The sequence below is a fragment of the Python bivittatus genome, unplaced genomic scaffold (assembly GCF_059951505.1).
Source record: "Python bivittatus isolate LINGU-HERP-01145 unplaced genomic scaffold, Pbiv_v1 ctg000080_np1212, whole genome shotgun sequence".
Taxonomy (NCBI): Eukaryota; Metazoa; Chordata; class Lepidosauria; order Squamata; family Pythonidae; genus Python; species Python bivittatus.
In genome coordinates this window covers 2483028-2507284 of record NW_028277035.1, presented here as the reverse complement: position 1 = coordinate 2507284, position 24257 = coordinate 2483028, and the positions used below count along the sequence as shown (strand labels likewise).

At 38.2% G+C, this 24257-nt stretch overlaps 1 protein-coding gene across 2 annotated transcripts in view; it reads right to left on the bottom strand.

The window, feature by feature from the left end:
• Positions 1 to 5850: 5850 nt before the first annotated feature.
• Positions 5851 to 24257, bottom strand: part of SAP30BP (SAP30 binding protein) — a 45209-nt gene continuing 26802 nt past the window's right edge. For both annotated transcript variants that reach the window (XM_007429430.4, XM_088133341.1), the window contains exons 4-11: positions 22065 to 22107; positions 15123 to 15211; positions 13216 to 13307; positions 12325 to 12385; positions 11667 to 11718; positions 10999 to 11057; positions 9944 to 10025; positions 5851 to 7076 (exon numbers count right to left, since the gene is read on the bottom strand). In XM_007429430.4, the coding sequence (XP_007429492.1) occupies positions 6895 to 7076; positions 9944 to 10025; positions 10999 to 11057; positions 11667 to 11718; positions 12325 to 12385; positions 13216 to 13307; positions 15123 to 15211; positions 22065 to 22107 (660 nt within the window). In that variant the 3' untranslated portion in view covers positions 5851 to 6894. The remainder of the gene's footprint in view (positions 7077 to 9943; positions 10026 to 10998; positions 11058 to 11666; positions 11719 to 12324; positions 12386 to 13215; positions 13308 to 15122; positions 15212 to 22064; positions 22108 to 24257) is intronic.

Sequence of the window (24257 nt, the reverse complement as noted above, 5' to 3'; positions counted from 1 at the left end):
CAACTCATTAGATTAAACATATTTTTATGGGAATCGCACTGCAGTTGTGGAGTGCAGAAGCAGCTATTTTAAGGGGTCTCTGAGAGGTGCTACCCAACTGCTTGAAGCCCCCTGAACTACTGTTGTAGAAAAGTTTCTATGGATACTTTTAGCAGGCTTAAATTTTATCATTTTATTTCAGAAATTAAGCACTGATGCACTGAACCTGAACTCAGCTGGAATGTCTCAACATCCACCCAACCCAAGAGCTTTTCACAAATTCAGTTTTCGCAATGCTTTGTTTGGAAGTGTGCCCACCAGCTCAGAAACAAAGACCTTCAAGATAAGCTGAGATAGTAGAATACACCCTTGGAGTTGTGGGGAGAGGGTATTCAGAAGGCAATCTCACCAGCTTAAACATTGGTGTGATAAATGGGCAATTGCATCTGCCCATGTTCTTTGTGGCAGAGGACAGTCAGAGCTGCAGAAGGGCTGCTCATATGCCTGGTAGCCCTGATAGCTAAGCTGACAAGCATGGACAGGCACTTATCAGAGGTGGACCCATATTTATGGAACTCCTTTCCGAGAGGTAGATTAGCTCTCCACTTATTTTCTTTTAGATCCTTCAATTTTTTAACAGTTGTTTAATTTTCTTGTTCTTAGCAGTTGGGTTTTTAGATTTTATGACAGAATGCCTGACATGAATTGAGCTGATGTTCTTAATTGCTCCTGTTTTAGTGCTTTGGATTTTTTGGGATAGTAACTTCAGTGTGACACTGACATAACCTGTCATTTTAGGTTTCTTCTCAGAGTTAGCAAGGGCTGAACACAAAGTACCTAGTAATCCTTCAGTAAGCCAGCAGCAGATAATGTTGAGCTGCATAGCCTCAAGGGTGGTAGGACACAGGTAGCCAGATGGCTTGATCAGGCATATTCACACTTAACCACAGTCTGCATAGTTAATGCATCATCCAAATTTAGTCATAGCATTAGCCCTATCAGTGACCCTTTACAAAGAATGAGTGGTCTTAGGCCCCTGCCTGAAAGGGCTTACAATCTAGAGATGAGATCAGAAGAGACCACAGAGGCAGCAGCAACCAGAAAAACACACTGTCCTCATGCATTAAAAGGATGATTTGTAGCAGGAGATGGGATATGTCGAGTTTAGGTAATGTCAAATTTGATGAGAGGATGAGTTGTCGCAAAAAGGCAATCCATCAGCTACCAAGAGCAAGATGTACTGGAAAGGCTCACAGGAAAGGCTATTTTGTCCTCCAAGAAAACACTTCTCACTTTCAGCCACTTTCCCTGTTCTACCATCCTCCAGATAGCCTTGCTGGCTGGGAATTCTGGAGGTGACAATCTCAACACAGCTGGAAGGCAGCAGCACGATTGGTGGAAGGTTTCTTTAGACAGTGCTCACAATAAAGGCTGCTCCCAGAAAATGGTATTTATATTCCATCTCTATTCAAACAAAACAGCGCAGTTCTGAGATTTTAGACCTGTGTAGACCATGACAGAGGATGGGTTGAAGTATTTTAAGAGTGATTTGGTCTGGCCACAAGACTCCTCCAGGAAATCCAAAGAGCTGCAAACAGAAGCACTCTTCAAAAGAAGGTGGGGAAAGGGAAGCAATCCACAGCATGCCTTTATGAGCTTTTTCCACCGGTTAAAACTATGCAACTTGTTTTTTTGTTTTTAATTTTGCTTTGCTATGCATGGGAGTGCTGTACCCATGAGTATTAAGTATTAAATAAGCTTCTACTAAGTTCTTTCTAAATAAATCCAGAGTCTCTCTCTTAGAAAAATAGGTTGGTTCTATTCCAGACCAACCTGTAGTTAATTTTATACAAAGGAGTGGATTAAAATTGGCATAGGAAAGAATGCAAAAGCTTCTGAAATGTTTGTAGGGTTGGACGCACTGAGTGATATCCAGGGCAATCAGTGCATAAAAATAGGTTCATGGATGAGAAGGCCTTCCTCAGTAACTTTTTGATTTAATTTCTAAGAACATTATATTGATGTCAATGGATGCAAGGGAATAGGGGAAAACTTGCAAAATCTACATCTTTTTATTAACCTTGAACTATGCCTGGACAGAAATAGGATGGTAGTTACTGCAGTAGAGGCTATATGTACTTACTCTTCTTTGTACCCTCATAAAAACACGGATGGTTCGTCCTGAGTTGCTGAGGTATCTTATGTAGCCTCTTTTGAAATATGCTAGGGTAATCAAGTTCCAGCATGCATCATCATTGCACAATCTTCTGGCCCACTTTTTCCCCCCTATCTTCTCCCCAGTGATAAAACAAGTTAGTTATGTAGTTTGGGTCAAAATGTTGAAAAAGATGTCATGGTAGGGCTGTTCTGTCACTGCAGGTCCAATAGCAAACAAATCATAGCTTACATGATACAGTGGTGCTTAAAAGTTTGTGAACCTTTTTGAATTTTCAGTATTTCTGCATAAATATGACCTAAAACATGATCTGTTCTCCACACTAGTCCTAAAACTAGATAAAGAGAACCCAGTTAAACAAATGAATAAAAAAACATTATACTTGTTCCTTTATTTGAGGAAAATGATCCAAAACTACATATTTGTGTGTGGCAGAAGTATGTGAACTTTGCTTTCAGTAACTGGTGTGCCCCCCTTCAGCAGCAATAACTGCAACTAAACGTTTCCAGTAACTGTTTATCAGTCGTGCACATCAGCTTGAAGGAATTTTAGCCCATTCCTCTTACAGAACAGCTTCAGCTCAGGGATGTTGGTGGGCTTCCTCACATGAACTGCCTACTTCAGGTCCTTCCACAACATTACTATAGAATTAAGGTCAGGACTTCTGCAAACTGTAGATAGGCAGCAATGTTCTTTTTGGAGAGTAGCGGCTTTCTCCTTGCAACTCTGCCATGCACACCATTGTTGTTCAGTGTTCTCCTGATGGTGGTCTCACAAACACTGACATTCACTAATGCAAGAGAGGTCTTTAGTTCCTTTGACATTATCCTGGGGTTCTTTGAGATCTCTTGGAGTATTACACACCTTGTTCTTGGTGTGATCTTGGCTGGTTGACCACTCCTGGGGAGCGTAACGGTGGTGTTGAATTGCCTCCATTTTACATGATCTGCTTGAGAGTGAGTGGACTAATGGAGTCCAAACTCCTTGGGAATAGTTTTGTAACCTTTTCCAGCCTGATGAGGATCAACAACTGCTTTTCAGAGGTCCTCAAAATCTTTGTTCAAGCCATCCACATGGCATGGGGCTGGGTTATCTGAGGGACTGCCTCTCCCAGATTATACCTGCCCATCCCACCAGATCTGGCAGAGAAGGCATGCTGTTGGTCCTGTTTGTCAGGGAACTCACTTGGTGGGTCCCCAGACATGGGCCTTCTCTGCCATGGCACCCACCTTATGGAATCTTCTCCCCTCGGAAGTGAGGTTAGCTCCATCCCTCTTAACATTCTGCAGGTCCCTCAAAACCTGGTTATGCCTTCAGGCCTGGAGGTTCCAGGGAGATCTTGTGATGGCTCCCTTACTGTGGCTAACATCATCCTCTCCTGTTTTTGTGTTTTTTATAGTTTTTAATAATGAATATTTTAATATATTTATTGTTTTTTTAAATTAAGTGTTGTATGCCACCCAGAGTCACTTTTCTGTGAGATGGGCGGCTATACAAGTTTGATAGATAAATAACTGAAACCCGTGTTGTGAAGATGAAACTTTGACAGCAAATATCCAGAATTCTGTTCTTTAAATAAGGCAGGACCTTCTACACTCACACCTGATTATCATCCCATTGATTGAAACACCTGACTCTAATTTCCCCTTCAAACGAACTGAACGAAAACAAATTTTAGAGGTTCACATACTTTTGCTACACACAGATACAGTATGTAGCTTTGGATCATTCTCAGTAAATCAATTAACAAGTATATTTAAGTGTTTTTGACACATTTAATTAGGTTCTCTTTATCTAGTTTTAGGACTTGTGTGGATAACAGATCATGTTCTAGGTCATATATATGCAGAACTATTGAAAATTCAAAAGTGTTCACAAACTGTTTAGCAACACTGTATGTGTGATGCCATTTCAGAAAACCTGTGGCGGGGTTGAGAACAGAAATTAAAACATCTCTAGAACTATCGTGTCCTTGAACTTATCTCAGCATCTTTTTCAGTCATATGAGAATATCTGAAAAGAACAGGTATTCCCTTCTGTAATGCAGCCATGCTTTTAGTCAACATGAAGTCAGCCTGGACAGCTATACATAACATTTTCCATGCTAAATAAATATGACCTCTAAAGTATGTTTATTTTGTCTTGGCCTAACAAGCAATTCACCAAAAGCAAAGAGAAGTACTAAACCGACAAGGATAATGGGGTGGGAGATTTTCGAACTAAGTTTCTGTTATTGTGGTTTTGAATAACCCCTTTATCATTCTGAAGATATGTTGACCCCCTGAGCACTTTTGTATCAGTAATTTTCACCTTAAGTCAGATGCAATTGTGTGGAAATTATTTGGCAGATTTTTACCGAAGTATACATTTGAATGGATGGCATTGGGATGACTGTTTCCAATCAGTTCGACAACACTCACATCTTATACAGAAATCCTGGGTGCCATTTAGGATTAAGTCCATGGTTACTTTGCTTGTGCTTAGTACAATCATTTACAATATGTACAAATATTAACTCTCTAATAATCAGGACAGGCATTTTTCTTCTCCGGCGGGCATAACATAAAACACATATTATTTCAATATTTCTCTTTTTGATATTTCCAATTTCAATGTATTTCAATGGTGGGTGCAGCTGAAGAAAGCAACACTTTTTTCTTGTGACACCCCATTCGTTTTTCTTGACACTCTTTTACGCCCATCCTTCTCCTCCTCACGTAGGCTGCCAGGGAATGGATAAATAGCTGTTCCCAGAAGTCTGAACTATGAAGAAGTCTGAACATACTGAAGTCTGAGAACTGGTGGGGCAAACAGATGAAGTTCTAATCCTTACAGAAAAAAGTTAAAAACAAATAACTGGGATGTTTAAAAGAACTCATATTTGAAAATGGAGAGTGACTAAGGTAATGCTAAATTTTAAAAAGCAATTTAGGAAACCACAGGCCTGTTAGGTTAAATCCTATCCCAGGATAATTACTGGAAAGCAGAAACCCATTGAGTCTTTGAGCATCAAGAAGCGGAGATAGGAAGCACAGAAACCTCAAAGAATACTGTGTCCAGTTCTGCCTGAACACAGTATGGCCAAAAGCTTATGTATAAATGGAAATAGTTTTTTTTAAAAAATCAATCAAATCGAGCAGATAGGATTTCCTCTTTCTCTTTAAATATAAGCCCCAGGATCATCCACCATAAAGGATGGAGGAGAAAAAGCACTACCTTGTGCAAATAAATGTACTGCCTCAAGATGCAATGAAGCCCTTTATTTTAAAAGGTTTTAGGAGAGAATTAGATAAGGATTATGTTAAGAACAGCTATTCCTTGTAATGTCTAGGACGCTCTAAGCTCTGCTAATAATTATTACAAAGCTAGTAAGAGTTGCTAAGGAACTTAGGTGGAAAGGTACTATCCATGTGTGGCCTGCTTGAGGGTTTTCAAGGGTACCCAAATGGCTAAAAAGAGAACAGATTCTTGGGCTAAAGGGGGCCTTTCATCTCCTATTAGTAATTTAAATTTACCAGCACTGAAATAATTCTTGTTGGAATGAAGAAAATCTGGCTGAACACTTTCATCTCTGCTGCTCCCTCTCCCCACCCCAAGTCCAATGAAATTCAACATCCTCTGGATGCTATCAAGTGTCCTATATAATTGACAGCTACAATGGAAGACAAACAGCAGCAATAAAACATGAGACGCACTTTCAAAAGTTTGTTTTTATATTCCAATATTTAAGTCAAACCAGTAAGAAAGCTTATACAAATTTAAACTGATAGTGTGTTTGCAATTACACTGCTGAAAATGGCAGTATTGTACAATTATGTACTTTGGAACTAGGGATGTGCAAAATTTAGAGCGCCGGAAAGAACTGAACATGTGTGGTGGTTCAGAGGATTTACTTCTGAAACTGCCTAACTGTCCCTGAAATGGCATGGTCTGGGAGAAGGTTCAGCATGGTCCAGAGAGGGAATAGAATGTTCTGGAAGTCTCTGGAATATTCTATTCCCAAATCAGTGAGTTATACACATCCCTATTTGGAATCTTTGTTGCTATTACATATGCACAAAAGACATTTAAAATGTATATGCAGAACTCTAACAAAAGGTGTTAGCATACAGAAACTGTATTTGATTCCTTATTCACAAACACCCTCCTTATCAGCTGCGTTCAGATCTGCACAAAGATTCCTCAAATACAGGCATGGCTACAAATGTTATGAATTGTTTCATCCCTCAAATTTCAAAGTGTTCCAGTTCCTGATTTGTGACATTTAATCTAAATGGATTGCATGGGAACAACTCATCCTAGTCCATATGATGACCTGCCTGAAACTGAGTTGTCATATACTCTTCTTTCTCTTAAATTTTTGAGAGGAGTAGTGAATCTTGCCTATAATTCTTGGAGGCAGAGAGAAGAATAAATGTAACTGAATGGTCCAATTCAGTACAGTTTTTCTAACATAGTGACAGTTGTAATACAGCTTTCAGTGAAATGTAAGATTGACACAGCGACGCTGGATTGCGCACAGTACTGTAGGGAGCAGTTATACCAAAGCCTAAGAGCTTTTTTCCACAGAAAACTCCATTATAAATAGGCAAGCCCACTCTTCGTCCTATTTCCCAACAGTCTTTCATTTTCACATCTGGAAAAGAGTGTCCCTCCTTTATTCCAAAGACGGTGATTTTGGTGTCAGTCAAGTCTGAAAAAAAGCTTCAGCCACTCAGTCAGTTTCTTTACTGTGCTTGTCACTGTTTTGCCTTTTTCACTATGGTGCCAACAGCTGAAATCACTGTTGTTTTGGAGCCACTTGCACTGGTGGTAACAGTTACAACAGCTGGCAATGTTGCAGTAGTTGTGAGAATGGTGGGCTGAGCTATTGTTGTCACAGGAATGGCAGAATCCCATTTGCTTTTCCTCTTCTGTGCATCTGTGTATTGAAAGAAGCATTTATTTCAACAGTCTTGGTTACATAAAAGTCTTTTTATCACAAATTTATTTCCTCAAAAGTAAATGTTTTTAAAGTCATTCTATCTCATCTCAGAATGCTGCTGGGGGTCAGCAGCTTTCTGAAATCATTAACCTCAAATGATTTATCCAAGGCAACAACATTTTTGTCACATTTTAGACTAACGATTGCTATAAGCTTTCATGGATAGGCTATCAATGGAAACCTTATTTATTTATTTATTTATTTATTTATTTATTTAGATTTATAAGACTGCCCAACTCAAAGCCAACTTTGGGGGGTGTACTATTAAAAACAACAATGAAAAACAACAACACAAAGAACATTAAATAATAGGAGAAAACATGCATCCCAACCCAAAGCAACAATACATATCAAATGGGCACATCACCAACCCACCCCAGAGCCTGGGGAGAAAGCTAAGTTTCTGAAGAATGTATAAAGGCTTGCAGGGTCAGGTCAGCTCAACCCCTGAGGTTCCAGGGGCAGGTGTTGCAACACAAAAGGTGCACTTCCTAGATCCCATCAGATGACAGAGCTAGGATATAAAGCATGCCCGCTGTGTCAGATCTTATGAGGCATGCAAAAATAATAGGAGAAAGGCAAACTCTCAGGTTTGAGTGATCATTAGGAGGAATTTCTGGTCCAGGAAAGGGCACAACTGGCAGCGCACCAGATGAATCTGTGAGAAGGTCATGAACCTGTACGAAGGCCCTCCAGTCCACAGCTGCCATGTGGTAATTGAGCAGAGGCTGTGAAGTCCAGGAAGGCTCCCAATTGCACACCAGCTCTAAACAGGACTGTGCAATCTAAACAGCCTCCAAGCACTGAACATAACAGTATCATTTGGTTTAGCAGCAGTCAAGATGTATAGTTGAGCATCATCAGTATTCTGAAACCTGACTCAATGTCAGCGGTTGGTCTCACACAGTGGTTTCATGTAGATGTTAAACAGGAGAGGCAAGAGTATCAAACTCTGAGGCACCCTGCAAGCCAGGGGTTTCAGGCTGGCCCTCTACCCAGGATTCTATTAGCATTATTTTCTGCCTATATGTTATTTTCTCTCAGAGTACCAGACAAGTGGTTTGTTACAAAATGATAGGAATTATAACTAGTATCCTCTGGTACCTTCCCAGTATCTGTCAGCATACTAATTTTTGCAAGAAGGCTCACATTCCATAACTATGATGACAAAGACACTATTTTTTGTTGTTCAGTCGTTAAGTCGTGTCCGACTCTTCGTGACCCCATGAACCATATTGCGCCAGGCCTTCCTGTCCTTCACTGCCTCCCTGGGTTTGCTCAGTTTCATGCTCATTGCTTCAGTGATGCTATCTAACCATCTCATCCTCTGCCGTCCCCTTCTCCTTTTGCCTTCAATCTTTCCCAGCATCAGGGTCTTTTCCAAAGAGTCCTCTCTTCGCATTAGGTGACCAAAGTATCTGAGCTTGAGCTTCATTATCAGTCCTTCCAATGAGCAATCAGGGTTGATTTCCTTTAAGATTGACTGGTTTGACCTCCTAGCAGTCCAGGGGACTCTTAAGAGTCTTCTCCAGCACCACAGTTCAAAGGCATCAATTCTTTGGTGCTCAGCTTTCTTTATGGTCCAGCTCTCACAGCCATACATTACTAGTGGAAAAACCATAGCTTTGACTATGCGGATCTTTGTTGGCAAGGTGACGTCTCTGCTTTTTAATATGCTATCTAGGTTTGCCATAGCTTTCCTCCCAAGGAGCAAGCGACTTTTAATTTCATGGCTGCAGACTCCGTCTGTGGTGATCTTGGAGCCCAAATAAATGAAGTCTGTTACTGCTTCCATTTCTACCCCTTCTATTTGCCAGGAATTGATGGGTCCAGATGCCATGATCTTAGTTTTTTTAATGCTGAGTTTCAAGCCAGCTTTCGCACTCTCCTCTTTCACCCTCATCAAGAGGCTCTTTAGTTCTTCTTCACTTTCTGCCATTAGGGTGGTATCATCTGCATATCTGAGGTTATTGATGATTCTCCCTGCAATCTTAATTCCGGCTTGTGATTCTTCCAGCCTGGCATTTCTCATGATGTACTCTGCATATAGGTTAAATAAGCAGGGTGACAGTATACAGCCTTGTCGTACTCCTTTCCCTATTTTGAACCAATCGGTTGTTCCGTGACTGGTTCTAACTGTTGCTTCTTGGCCCGCATACAGATTTCTCAGGAGACAGGTAAGATGGTCTGGTACCCCCATCTCTTTAAGAATTTGCCACAGTTTGTTGTGATCCACACAATCGAAGGCTTTTGCATAGTCAATGAAGCAGAAGTAGATGTTTTTCTGGAACTCTCGTGCTTTCTCCATGATCCAGCGAATGTTGGCGATTTGATCTCTAATTCCTCTGCCTCTTCGAAACCCAGTTTGTACATCTGGTAGTTCTCGGTTCACGTACTGCTGAAGCCTAGCTTGTAGGATTTTGAGCATAACCTTGCTAGCATGTGAAATGAGTGCAATTGTGCGATAGTTTGAGCATTCTTTGGCATTGCCCTTCTTTGGAATTGGAACGTAAACTGACCTTTTCCAATCCCGTGGCCACTGTTGCGTTTTCCAAAGACACTATTTTACAGTTTCATAATTCTGCACAATTAATACTTGCTCCAAAAAGCCTGACATTTCTGTTAATCAAATATCACTCCCTTGATGCATAATCTGAATTTTGGGATAAAAAACTTTCGATTGCCAACTATTATGGGCAATCTATTTCTTTTCTTTTCAATGTCAAAGAGTGGTGGATAAATGAGGAAGCATGGCTTCATGAAGTAAGGAAGAACAGAAATTCAAAGCTAGATATCTCACTCACCTCCACCCGCAGTGCTGGCTGTTGTGGTGGTTGTAGAGGGAGCGTTCGTTGTCCCTTTCTTAGTGCCTGTTACAAATTCAATCTAAGAAAAAAAAAGAAGGGCAGTTATATCCTGTGCTCGTGATTTTTATCCAAAGGAATTAAGAATATGGCAAAAAATTGTTATTAAGAGTACATCTTTGTTGCCTGTACTGAAGATAAACAATTCTGGCATGATCACAGAGATTCAATGAATGAGCACACAGCTGTTTACCAGGAAATAATAAAGATTTTTCTTCATGTATAGCAGACAAGAGGGAGCCACCTCCACTTCCTAACTTATTCAGTTTTATTCAAACCCTGGCTCTCTTAATTAGGATAAAGTGCTTTAAAACAATTAATTAGAACTTCGTATTATTTAACAGTAAAAACCTAAGGAAATTAGAACTGCTAGAATGCATGTCTCTACATGCATAACCTGAACAGTCTGCATTACCAATGGCAACTTAGTAACTGGGAAAATCCCAACAATCTGAGCATACATTTACAAGTTCAAGATCATTGCTGGAAGGAGGCAGAATCACAGAATTGTGTAATTAAAATATAATATAAGGAACAATTTGAATGGCTGTGACAAGAACAAAGGCTCAAACATGTGCTGCTGAGAAACTCTCGCATATATCTTGTTAACTATTTGGATAATGTTCACTAAATCCAGGCCTTTACTAGTTAAATATACCAGGTTCTACAGGAAGGAGGTCAGGTTGGTTCTGGGATAAACAATCACTTAACACAACTGTTTTTTCAAGATATAGATACACACAGAGACACATACACCCACACCCACAAACAAATAAAAATTGGAAAGCAATGGGTTATTGGGAATAGAAACACAGCTATATATCACCACACTTACTTTTCATCCTTATCTATGCTTTGGAGTACTTAAAAGATCTGTCATCATTGTTCAAGAAAATAATTTTTAATTTGCTTAATTTAATTAACTGCAGATTTATGAAAGTGCAAGCTGGGAATGCTAAACTTTAATTCTTTACATTCTAAAACATAACTGATACCTTCGTTCGCTCTTTCTTGGCCTTTTCCAGCTTGTCCATTTCAATTTTCTGTGCTTTTGCTGAAAAGAGAGCCACACAACAGTAAACACACCCAACAGATTCAAATATGTGGGTCAAAAGAAGTACTGTCTCAAATAATATTTTCAACATCAAACCCTATCTATTAAAAACATTCATTCTCCAGATTACAGAATACTGCAAATTTTCTCTAATTCAGTTAAAGGGAAAATAGAAGCCAAAACTAATGCTTTGAGCTCTTTGAAAAAAGACAATATAAAAAGACAAATGCATTGTTTTAACCAAATGTTCCCCAGATTTCACTAGAACTTAGAAATCTAGAGAAAGCCGTTGTATGCCGCCCAGAGTCACCTTGTGTGAGATGGGTGGCTATATAAATATGAGGTAGGTAGGTAGGTAGGTAGGTAGGTAGGTAGGTGGATGGATGGATGGATGGATGGATGGAGAAAGAAAGAAAGAAAGAAAGAAAGAAAGAAAGAAAGAAAGAAAGAAAGAAAGAAAGAAAGAAGGAAAGAAGGAAGGAAGGAAGGAAGGAAGGAAGGAAGGAAGGAAGGAAGGAAGGAAGGAAGGAAGGAAGGAAAGAAAGAAAGAAAGAAAGAAAGAAAGAAAGAAAGAAAGAAAGAAAGAAAGAAAGAAAGAATCTTCAATACCTAGTGCCTCATAATACGAATCCTCAGACCACCCATGAGGATCAAACATGTCCTAAAAGAAAAAAAAAGAAAAAAGCCCTGTTACATCTCTAGATTTTAAACTATGCAATGTTTAAAGAAAAGAAACCCCGACTTCACATCCTAGTTAAACAGATTATCATTAAAAATGTTATAGACATTTTAAACAGATAAAGATTCCCCATTAGAATCACAGTCATGAAAGATTGCGTTGTTGTTGTTTTTATCCTACCTTTTTTATATATAACTCAAGGCAGTGAACATACCAAATTGTGCTATGACAGTGGGAAGTAGAATGGACCACAAATTCAGGAAAGCAATGGTTCTAAAGCTTCTTCTTCATTTTTTTTGGTCCTAGCTATGAGGAAGAATAATTCATAATAATGGCAGAATGGTGAAGATTGTGCCTGTTTTGTGTGATATGATGCATCAAATACAGTACAATCCCTTTCCTCAGCTACTATAATTGCTGCCACTCTGGTGATTCTCATTTTTTCCTCAGGGCACAAAATAGGAAGTTGCTCCTATTTGGAAAAGAATATCATCCACCAGGCTAGATGTGAAAGAGTTTATTTTTCGTAACCAACAACAAAAGAACTAGAAAAAATTGTGATAAATCCAGTCTTTCAAATTTACTTACCTTGGGGTAATTAGTGCCGAGTTCATCAATTGCACAAAACTGGATCAGCTTCTCATAAATGCTGAAACAAATCATCCTAATATATTATTTCCAGTAATTGCACATCCTTTTTCAAATCACTGAATAGTTTCTTTAGAGAAGACCAGTATATGTTAGAAATACTTATGCTCAAAATTGATATCGCATTATATTAGTTGTATTATTTTCAGGAAGCTTTGATAACGCACTAAAATAAAATTATAAAAACACCACCACCACCACCACCAATGAATGTCTAATTTCTTTCTCAGAGGCCTGTGGGGGGAGGGGGGAATCAAGGATGAAACCTTCCATGGCTACACTATGCTATCTATTATTGCCATTCATTCTCTAGATGAATGCTCCAAGCCTCTTGCCTACAAAAGTCATTGTGAACCATTTGACTGAACTTGGGGAATGGTTAAGAATGAGCCCTCAATCATCCGTAGGAAATGGCATTTCAGAACCTAGAATGTTCATGTGGCTTGTTTAATCTCCTTATAGAGGTGTTTTTTTGGGAGGGGGCAGTATACCCAAGCATCAACCAGTTTGCATATTTTCATCAAGCTTAATGAATATATTTTACATAGAAAACCATTCATGTCATCCTGAGCCAGTTCCAGAAAAGAAAACTGCCCCCTCTCCAGTCCAACCCCAGCTCATGAACAGTACACAGATATCCTCTGAATGGTAGTACGATGTATACTTCTGGAACTCTGAGTCTTCATAGTTACATATGAACATGAGAGCTGGAGATTTCAACTGGCAATATCATGATCCCAGCAAACACTTAAAGTCTTTGTATGAACATTTGGCATTCACTCAAGTTTTGAGCTTGGTGGCCTACAAATGTGCTCCCAGACTACTTCTTACCTGGGGTTTCGGAACTCTTTTTTCCTCTGAATGATATAGTTCATGTCCATACCTTCCTTGATTTTCCTCTCATACAGTTTCTGTATTTTGTCCTAAAGGTAAAATATAGGAATAGAGACAAAGGAATGATAATAGTCAGGCATATAGTATTGAAAGAGAAGATAAATTGACACTTTTCTCTCAAAAAGCAAGAGATGAAGGATACAAAACTTAGTACTTTTCCAGATGTTTTGAATTACAGCCCAGGTATCTTCAGAAGGTAGGGTTAAAGAACCAATGGCTCTCAAGATGTTGCTGAACTAAAGCTCCTAGCATCCTCTCATTATTGACCCTGTTAGCTAGTGCTACTGTGGGTTTGTGTTCAATAACATCAGAAGAACCACAGATTCCTCAACCTTGTTTTAATTACATTGCAACAGTGTAATATTCATAATCTATTCTGAGTGAACTAGACTGTTCTTGTACAGAGTGTTGTACCTTAAAAAATTACATACAGTAGCTATAATTATAATTATGCATGGTCACACATTGACAGAAATTTTATTATTTATTTATTTATTAAGCTTGCCCCCACCCATCTCCCCCCAATGGGGGATTCTGGGCGGCTCACAACAAATTTTGGTTGATAAACTAAGGAAATGGATGTTTAGGCTGTAAAAAAAATATAGATCTAGGGCTGAGCATGTCTGAAAGTACCAAAGACTTCCTAAAGATATGTGAAAGGTCTCTTAAGAGTTCAGTGTGCAACAGTTTTTCTTGAAAGGAAAAGAACCAAATACCCTGATACACAAATGCAGACATTCCTCCCCTTTCAAAGAGCGCTCTTCATATTCCCACACCAATAAGCAGTGTTTTAGATATTCTTAATGATTTCAACCTACTTTTCATTAAAAAAAATCAGGTTGATTACTGTGTCAAGTGACACCTAACAGCATCATTTGGCTTAAAAGCATCTGACAGACAGGATCTCTTGTTCTAGCAATGTACAGTTCTTTAAATACATATTGCATATAAGTCTGGCTTCAGTGAATTTGAAGTTTTTTTTCCATCTCTACTGTTTTGGATACTATACTCTATATAACTGAACTCAGTTTGCAAATTCAGAATTCACTAAACTGCTTATCGAGATTCTTAGATAGTATTTTGAGATGTACAGTGTCTTTATGAACATAATTACAGCATTATCTTTGCATTTTTTAGCCTTCTCATCCACTCTTCTACTATATTTTAAATGGCACTAAAATTTCTATCAGGGATGTGTATCCCTTTAATTCAATCACAAATATCCACTACAACAGGTATTACTTACAAGATAGCATTGTTGATAGCTATGCTGTGCTCCTAAATCAAAGACAGGATATAAATCTAACAAATGAACAGTGTGTTGCATATGACCTTTGGTAATCTCTCAATATCAATATCAAATTTAGGACTTTATTTGGGGAGGGGCAATGGGGGAGTTCTTATAGTAAGACAAGTCAATGCAGTCAAAATACTGGCTTGAGTACAAGGACTCCTTATATATGCAAATAGAAGACAGTTCCAATAACAATAAGAGAAGGCCTCAGATTTTCTCCAAATCTTCATTCCTTCATCTCTATTCCATGTTCATGCCATTCTGCAACTTATCCAGCCTTTAGGAATAAACTTTTCTAGTAAAACCTTTCTCTGCTTTTAGATCACCTGATCTCAACTTATACAAATAATATTTAATAACAATAATAATAATTGTAAAGCTATTATAATAGGAGTCAACAATATGAGAGAGAATGTGCACACTCAAGACCTGTGTATAAGACTCCTGAAACAAATACCCTTTACAGAATCTTAGACAATACTTAAGATGGTAATTAAATATAGAAAATCTTGGTGATTAGAAAGAAGAAAAAATTCAGGGAAAATCTCACCTGTAAGTGGTTGGAACATCTCCCTTGTGGCTCTGGGGGGATTTTGATCTCATCAGGTGACATGTTCCTTACGCGCTCAGAGAAAGAAGCTAGAAAGAGAGAGAGGGCCATTAGAATTAGACGTTTTAGCAAATTAAGCTTATTTGTAAAAGTTGCATTCTGATCTTAGCAATAGATAATCCAAACAAGTAAGTGGTTTCTAAAAACTGGGGAGCAAGTTAACTGACAAGCAAGAATGCATACAATATGCTTCTCTCCATGTATTCTGCACTGTAATTTTCACTGTCTCCAACTGCTTGCTACTGGCCACATTGGCTAGAGCTGGTAGAAGCTGCAGTTCATACTAACTGAATATTTTAGGGATCAAGAATATTGGTGTTGCTATATAGCCAAAATTTGCATTTTACAACCTATGAGCAGCCTTCAATATGAGAGGTTGTCAATCTAGAAGTTTTTCAATATACAGGCAACCAGTTTGTTTTCCCTAAGTCATTTGTTAATGAAGGGTTCGATTATTGGATTAAAATGTGAGAGCTTCAACATGCTACAGGGTGTTTGTTGACATTCCTCATTTAAAACACATTGCAAGAACAAAAATAAAGGCATAACCTGATAAATATTCAGCAGGGTCATGTACAGACTGTTGGCAATGGGAGAAAACTGGAGACACAGGACACCTTACAAGAACAGAAAAAAGGCTGCTTTTCTAAGTGGATTATTCCAAGGCAACATTGTGTACTGCACTCCAGTTCTGCCCTTGGCATCAGGCTCTGTCTTTAGTCTGAAAAGCTCATTTGTGAACAAATGTTTTTACTGAACTTTCAACTGTTACTATAAAAAACATGGTAGGGAGGGGCAGTTCACGGAAAAGAAGAAAACCTCTTTTTATTTTCTACCATTTTAATAGTACTAAACTCTGAGCCTCCTGTTACATCTTTATTACCTTTATCTGCTGTCTACGAAAAAAAGTAAACACGAGTAAAGGTAATGCCACAAATCTGTGTCTCGCTTACCAATGGTGACTCTCATTCATGCCTCCATTGTGATATACAGGTAATACTTTCATCTGAATTTTTGTTCTACTGTCAAGCTTTGGAAGTCTGTTGAAGATTCTATAATTGGAACGATTCCTCAACAATAGCTTTTTTTCTAGGATGGTATGTAAGGCTGAATTCTCTAGCAGTCACAAGTAACAAAGAAATGTCCGTTGACATTTCCAGAGAATGTGTTTCCATGAAAAAAGAAATCTTGCCAGCGTCTCCAGAGAAACAGAGGCTGGCTCCAGAACCTCTGGACAACAAGCTACAGACTTGCTTCAGATTACAGCTACTGATGTGAGAGTTGGGCAAATGTTTCTAATTAAGAACTGCATTTCAGTGGGGGCAGGGAAGGCATAAAGCAACATACAAATGATGTTTACTTATCCTGGAGATTAGACCAGAGTCCAGACATTTGAGAAAAGGTGAGGTGTCGTTATTATTTTGGATTTCATGAGGGCAAAACTTTGAACGTATTACTTAGCCTAAATTGAAATCAATGGAGAATGGAGAATGAAGTATATTGACTGTATGTCACCTATAAACAAGACCTTTGGATTTTCCTAAAGCTCCTTTTTACTACCATTTTCTATAAGAAAATGAAGACGACATGTTCAGAGAAATCACACAGAAACAGCATGCTGCAGGAAGACTGACTTAACCATCAAATAGCAAATATTAAACCGCAGACGTTGCTGTTCTTTCATCTCTTGGTTCTAGATTATGCTGTATTCTACACTCATTTTCTAATGGGTGCCTAAAGTCACCCTCGGTGCTCCACGGTCCAATGGGTAACTTGATCCTGAGTTTTCCTATATCAGTCCAGCACAATAACTAACATATTACACTAGTCCTTTAAGAGAAAGACAATGAAAGACAGAAAAGATTATAACAAATGTTAAAAAGCAGCTAGAGGGGTAGGGAAAGCATCTGTGTGGGTATTTAAATCAACTGGATACCTAAGCCTGAGATTATTACAATATAAACAAAGAAGAAAACACAAGTTTATTGTATCTGCTATTTTCACTACCTTTCCCTTGAAAAGGAGCACAATGCCAGGATGCAATGGTAGACATTTATGTATTCTTCATTATGCTATTTTGGCAAAGATCAAATTTCACTTTTGCTTAAGTCCAAATCAGTGACACCGGCTGCAGCTCCTGACAAGGGTGTGTACCCTTGCTGCTTTCCAGACTAAAGAATACTACGTCACGAATCCAGGATGTTGACTCTAGACATGACTCACCACCATGAGCACAACAACCAGCACATTTGTGAAGTAAATAATTATCCATACCTTGCAGCTATGGCTTTGACAAAAGGTTTGACTAAGGCAATGCAAGCCACTTTAATAAGCTGGGGCTTGACTGGAATTGGAACGTATCACTAAAATATTTCTAACTTCAGCAGTATAAGAAATCTGCTTTGCTTAGTTGTTTTTACCCACATACTGCACAAATGTCCTTTATTGGCAGTTAATTGTTTTTAGAACACTACCCAACCTTAGAGAACTACTTTGGTGGAGCAGCTAAGGCATCGGGCTAGAAACTGGGAGAGCGTGAGTTTTAGTCCCGCCTTGGGCACAAAGCCAGCTGGGTGACCTTGGGCCAGTCCCCCTCTCTCAGCCCTAGGAAGCAGGCCATGATAAACCACTTGCAAAATCTTGCCAAGAAAGCTGCAGGGACTTGTCCAGGCAGTCGCCAGGAGTCAGGACTGACTCAGAGGCACAAAACTTCCCCTGTCCTTAGAGGAACTCTACAGAACTGTATCACCTTGCATTTCTCTAAGCCAAAAGCCTTCATTGTATTATTAGTATTCTGCCACCCATTAAAAGGATCCAGGTTTCTCCTCAAATCAGACACAGCTCTTTCCTTGTACCTCATAAGTTCTAAATTATATTATGGCTTTACAGTATTTCCTGAAAATTGAATTTTATATTAGTTTTCAAATTTTCCCTCTACGGATGGATTAACATGGTAAGGTTTGCAGCAACCTTTTGAAATTGACTATTCCCTCTAAGAAAGCCTTTCTGTGTAGCAACCCACTAGTTATTTATTTTTATCTACCACAACTGAAGGACTCTCAGCAAGTTACAATCATAGTAGTAACAAAACATCCATAGTACAATAACACATCCAAGTAAGCAATCACAAGAAGATTAAAACCATTCAATAAAAATCATAGAAACAATCATTAGGTAAGAAATAAAAATACCTAATAATTTCCTAAAGCATAATAAGGTTGATATTATTGCATGTCATCCCTGTAGTACCAGAGATTCTGCAACATGAACTGTAGAAAACGCATCACCATTATCCAGGTCCATGCTCAAAAGTGCAATCGTACTGCCCGCATCTTATCTTTACCAAGCACAGAAGAACAAGGTGAGTTTTCACTTCTGAATCAAGACTCCTCAACCATTTTATGAACTGTTAAGAATGCTAGTATAAAACGGCTGCAAACTGAGGTGCGGGCAATTTAGGTGCAGTCAATCATAAAATGATTCCTAAAAAGTTATGGTCAATCATTATGGCAATATATTATAGCAACATAATTCTCACATTACAGAAGGAATACAGCGAGACTGAAACTTGCCTTAATTAGCCCTTTGCAAATTAACTTCAGATAAATTATTTCAAGGTTATTTCTCCAAGGTCCCTCATAAGTCAAATCTCCTCATATTCACTGTCCAAACCAAATTCTTGTTCAATTAACACTCTATCTACTATTTTCCCTTCCGGCAGCTTACTAACACTCAATTTTTCTCTTTATTCCAGGACCATCAATCATTTTCAACTCTTTCGTGATAATCTTATCAAAACTGATTCTTTCATGCTTTCTCTCACTGACATGTCCGACTCCCATCTATTCCTGCACTATCCCACCCCTCATTTATGTGGCAATTCTGAGGTCACTTTTTAAATAATAATTTTATTAGATATTACAATCATACAGATAAAAAACTAATACAAACTATAAAAAATAAAAGAATAGAAATAAAAAATAAAAAGTACAGAAGTGGACACCGCAACTATGGGAAAATGGTAGGAAGAAAAAAAAAGAAAAAAGAAGAAAAAAATACATAGAAAAGAAATATATAAGTAACTTCCCCCTTCATCACAAGTATAAACAATTTTAACAACTTATCACTTTCTCTTAAAATAAAACAATCACTGCATCCCATATCTTACCTCTTATCTATAAACAAATCCTTAAAACCTCATCATTCAGTTCTGATCAGCAAAAGTCCATTAAGGGTTGCCAGAAATAACAACATATCTATTTTAAATGTAGTCAAATAAACCCACTTTATATTTCTTCCTTTTACTTTTATATCTCATCTCTTAACTATAAACAGAACTTTAAAACTTCATCATTCAGTCCTAATCAGAAAAAAATCCTTTAAAGGTTACCAGAAATACCAACAAAACTATTTTTTGATCAAATAAACTTAAAATGCATCAAATGAACTCTTTTTCCCATATCCCCTCTCTTATCTATAAACAAGACCTTAAAACCTTGTCATTCAATTCCGGTCAACAACAGTCCAATAAGGGTTACCAGAGATAGCAACACAGCTATTTTAACCTTGATCAAATAAGCCAACTTTATATTCTTTCCCTTTACTTTTAACAATCTTGGTCTTTAATCCCTTCAAATACTGTCCTGGAACTTGATTTCTTTTCATTTTTTCTTTATCTTTTCTCACAAAATCCTTCAGAACTTTAACAGGTCTCTTTTGTAAATCCAATATAAGAAAGTTTTCCAAGTCACTCTTCTGGTTTATTATTTGTATGTCCCTTTCAGTTATTAAAACATCAGCCAGTCTCATTTGTATATCCAGTGTTTCATCTTTTTCCATATCATTCTCATAGCCTGTCGTTTCTGAATCTACATTTAAATCATTTCAGTCTTGTCCAGTAAAACTTGTTCCTCTTCCATAACATCATTTACGCACAGTCTATCTATAATGGCAGACATTCTGAAAATTAACTTCTGAGTCCATTGTTCACAAATACCCTTCAGTACATCTAATGTTAAAGTATTTTGCTTCATTCTGTATTAGTGAGTTGAATTTAGGTGTTCTTCTCCTTTAATTGTAATCTTTAGCTCCTTCTGGTTCCCTTTAGTGCCCAAACTTCAAAGTCCCATCTTATTTTTTTTAAAATTTCAAAACATCAGCAGTTTTCCATGGGAAGGACTCTTATAATTAATTCCAAAATCTTATTTCAAATCCATCCTTAGTCCATTTATAACTTTCCAAAATCAACACTTTAATCACCCTTTTGCTGTTTAATTCAGATTTTTTTTTTCTAAATCCTTAAAGTCGTATTTAAAACTTCTTTTGCTAAGGATTGAAGGAAACTCACCTAGTGAATGCCATAAAACTTGCCATCCCAAAGGGTCTCAATACATGAAAGGCAACAAAAAAGCAATTTCAAAAGTGATTAAGAAATGAGGCTTGACTGAACCTATTGTCCATAGACACTACGTTACGACTGTGAGCTTTGATGGAATCCCTCCAGCCACTCCGATTCACAAGCCAACTGTAAAAACTTCAGTTCCTGCCATCTAATCATGAGGAGCAACTGTCTGGGGTACACATGGGCAATCTCATGGTCTTTCCTTTCTCTGGAGAGATTTCGCTGGTCTGCATCCCACATCTGGCCATGGATTTCAGCTGTAATGCTGTCCCGCTCCTTCAGGGAAGTCAGTTTGCCATGTCCTCACCAGAAGTCTCCAGCAGTCCCAAACAGTTTTAATGTTATGGAAAACAAAGCAGGTTTTCCTACTTTCTGGCAGCGGCAAAAGAGATGTATCAGGAGCATCAAAGTGCCAATCCATCATACATTTTGCAAGTGAACTACAGCTAACCAACTTCTTCGTGGACAAAGGAATGCACAAATGAAATCAACATATTTTAACATTAATTCCTGATAATGTGCATTTCCACTCTTGGATACCACCTTAATAATACCGGGAGCATTTTCACAAGTGCTAAAAAAAACTCAGTGTTGTACCAATTATTCTTCCTAAATTATATAGACAGAATGACCTTTTGAGTCTTTGATTCCTGCATCAGGAAGAAGCATCAATCCATTTATAGAAAGAAAATATTAAACTGCAGGACCAGGAAGCCAGTGAAAAGATTTGGATTTTTTTTTTCACAAGCAACTTTTCCCCAGCAATATCCTCAGTGTGATTTAAGAATACAAAATGGGTCCATTTAATAATTAAACTGAAAATAAACATTGTACTAGAGTGGCTGGTGGGTGGAACAGTGATTCTTCTGTAGTTCATCTAGAGTCTTTGAGCCAACAAAAGGATCCTTGCTATGGTTTATGATGTAGATGGGCAGGATAATCGTTGCCCTCTGTAGCCATCTGAAGGAAAGGAGGAATATTTGGCACAAATGGAAGAGAACAAGCATGAAAAAGAAATGACCACATAAGAAAAATGAGAGGGAGAGCTATGAATATGCATGCACTGGAGCAGACTCAAGCAAAGAGGAAGAAACCTGAGTAGGCAGAGAGAGAAGAAAAAAGGTCACAGGGAAGAGAAAGGAGTCAATCAAGTGCTGTTCTTTTAGTGGACATGGCCACCTTGCAGAAGTGAGGCCCAGGCTGTGGAATCTTTCTTTTTTCCCCTCTACCCACTGGCCTTGTTGCTTTCGGAAGCAGGTAAGTTCCCTCTTTCCCTACACCTAAGGACCACAGCAGCAGATTGCAGAAAACAACAGCACGCTGGTGAGGCGGAGTCTTCTGTGAATGCTTTGTCTCCCTTGATTCTACAGTGAAAACTGAACTGCATGAAAATTCAAAATAGCATTAATAGTACAAGAAAAACAAGATGAGCAAAAATAAAGCTTTTACAAATAGAAGATATCACACTTGTTAGTACTTACCAACTAATTCCTGGGGATCTCTCTTCTCCAGTTCTGAAAAGTCCTAAGTACAAGCAAAGAAAAACAACAACAAAAGATCAGCAAAAAGTCCTTTAAAATGTACAGCATTCATTACACAATTCTATGCGATAGACTGCTATTTAGAGACTCACAATACAGATGCATAGCATATGAAACTGAAGGCCTAGATTTAGAAAGAACTTGATATTTCAAATGAATTGTAGATATATAAAAATTAATCATATTCCCAATGTATCATCTCATAAGATGTTACAATTAAATGCAACAAGTATCTGTTGTCCCAGTAATTTATTTGTACTTTAATGCAATTTATTTTGCTTTTAGAAGCACCAAATTTAGGTTGTTTGAAATGAAAAGGGGGACCAAAGAGCTTGAAACGTGTTTTTCCAAATTGGCGGAATGGGGTGTTCAAACTGCAGAGCGAGATGCTACACAATGCGGCAAAGGACCCTAACTTCATGTATGTGCTAACGTGGTCTGAGGGGATGGTAGTTGACAGGAAAGTGGTCTGGGATTATGGCGGATAGCTCAATGAGTTCAATAACCCAAGGCCTGGTTGCTGTGAAAAAGGAAAATTCCATCATGAGAATCATTAGGAGTGGAATATAAAAGCTATCAGACAAATCGATGGTGAAATATTGGTGACAGTCCTGGTCTCCTCACCTCAAAGAGAGGCAGAAATGGATAACTGAAATTCTCAGAAGGTCAGAGCTTCTGAAGAAAGATTATGGTAATGGGGGTATTTTAAGCTTAAGGAAAGGGAAAATAAAAGGGATATGACTGTCCGGATATAAGTTATATATGATTATGGAGAAATGAATAAAGAAACGTTTTTCCCTCCCTCATAATGTAACCATTCATGAGATATCCAGTGCTGATCAATGCCGCAGTAGAATACAGATAAAAGGAAAAACTATTTCTGACAACTAAAACTATGGAATTCCCTGGCATGTATGATACAATTGGCAGTAACAATATATATTCTCATTATTATCTGGGAAACATGGGATGGAGTGGGCTTTTGCGTTCAGGCCTGGCTTGTTGGCTTACCAGAGGTGCCTAACTGCTTACCATGGTGAAAAAACGATTGGATTATAGAGGCTTTCAGTGCTCATGAGCGGGCCTAATTTTAACCCCAAAGTGTGAGAAAAGTATTAAAAACTTGCAGAACCCTCTCCCAATGTTGAAACATTGTTCATACATTTTTGTAGGCAAGACAGTACAGATATGAACTTGAATGTATATGAAGAGATAAAGGACTTCTGGCCCTACGTTTCTATGCCTGATTAGATTCAGCTAATAGCGAGTGACAGCAGTATCAACTAGCGTTATCGCTTAGCTTTATGCTTACGAAGAGCTGCATGGCAGAGAAGGGAAGAATTTACTCAGAACGCTCCTGAAAGATTAAGTGCAAAACATGAGAAAGCAGAGCTACCAGGATGAAGGGTGCAAGGGAAATGAAGAAAAAAGAAGCATAAAAAAGCACAAATTCTTATTAAATTAGACACTCGGAGCAGTAGCAAGTCTTTTGTAATTTGCCAGGACTGTGCCTTAATGTCCAGTTTCTCAAACATGGATACTATTCATTCAAATGGGCAATACTGTCCATTTGTCGCCTAGTAATATGACTGCCACAATACTTCTAGTTCTATTTCAGGTGGGCAAAGCAGGGGACTTTCCTTACAAGGAAAACATTCAGTAAGTTACTTTGGAGATTGGCTTTGCCAAATCCAAGATGCCAACATAACCTTTTCTAAAGAACCTCTAAGGGATTAAGACCTTTTTTCAACCACTAAAAACAGTTAAATAGCTTTATATAGTTTTTTCCTAAAAGAAAGTTATGTGGTTAGAAGAATGCTCAGGTTATAAATACAGAGGACTATAGATTATTATTTTTTTTTAACGAAGTATATTGTGGGGAGGCAAACACTTTTTTTTATTAGCAACAACCTTTTAGTGCAGCAAATTGGCCCTCTATTTTATTTCTCCATACTGTACAATTAATGATACACATTTAAACTCGTAATGGCAACATCATTTTAAAAGAAGCGTTTCCTTTTCATGCTCATAGAGGTATGGATGCCTTTTAGAAGATACCTGCATTATCTAAGCATAAGTTTTGGATCCTGAGTGTTTTCAAAAGAGAAAAAAAGAGTGTGCAATCATGTCAGC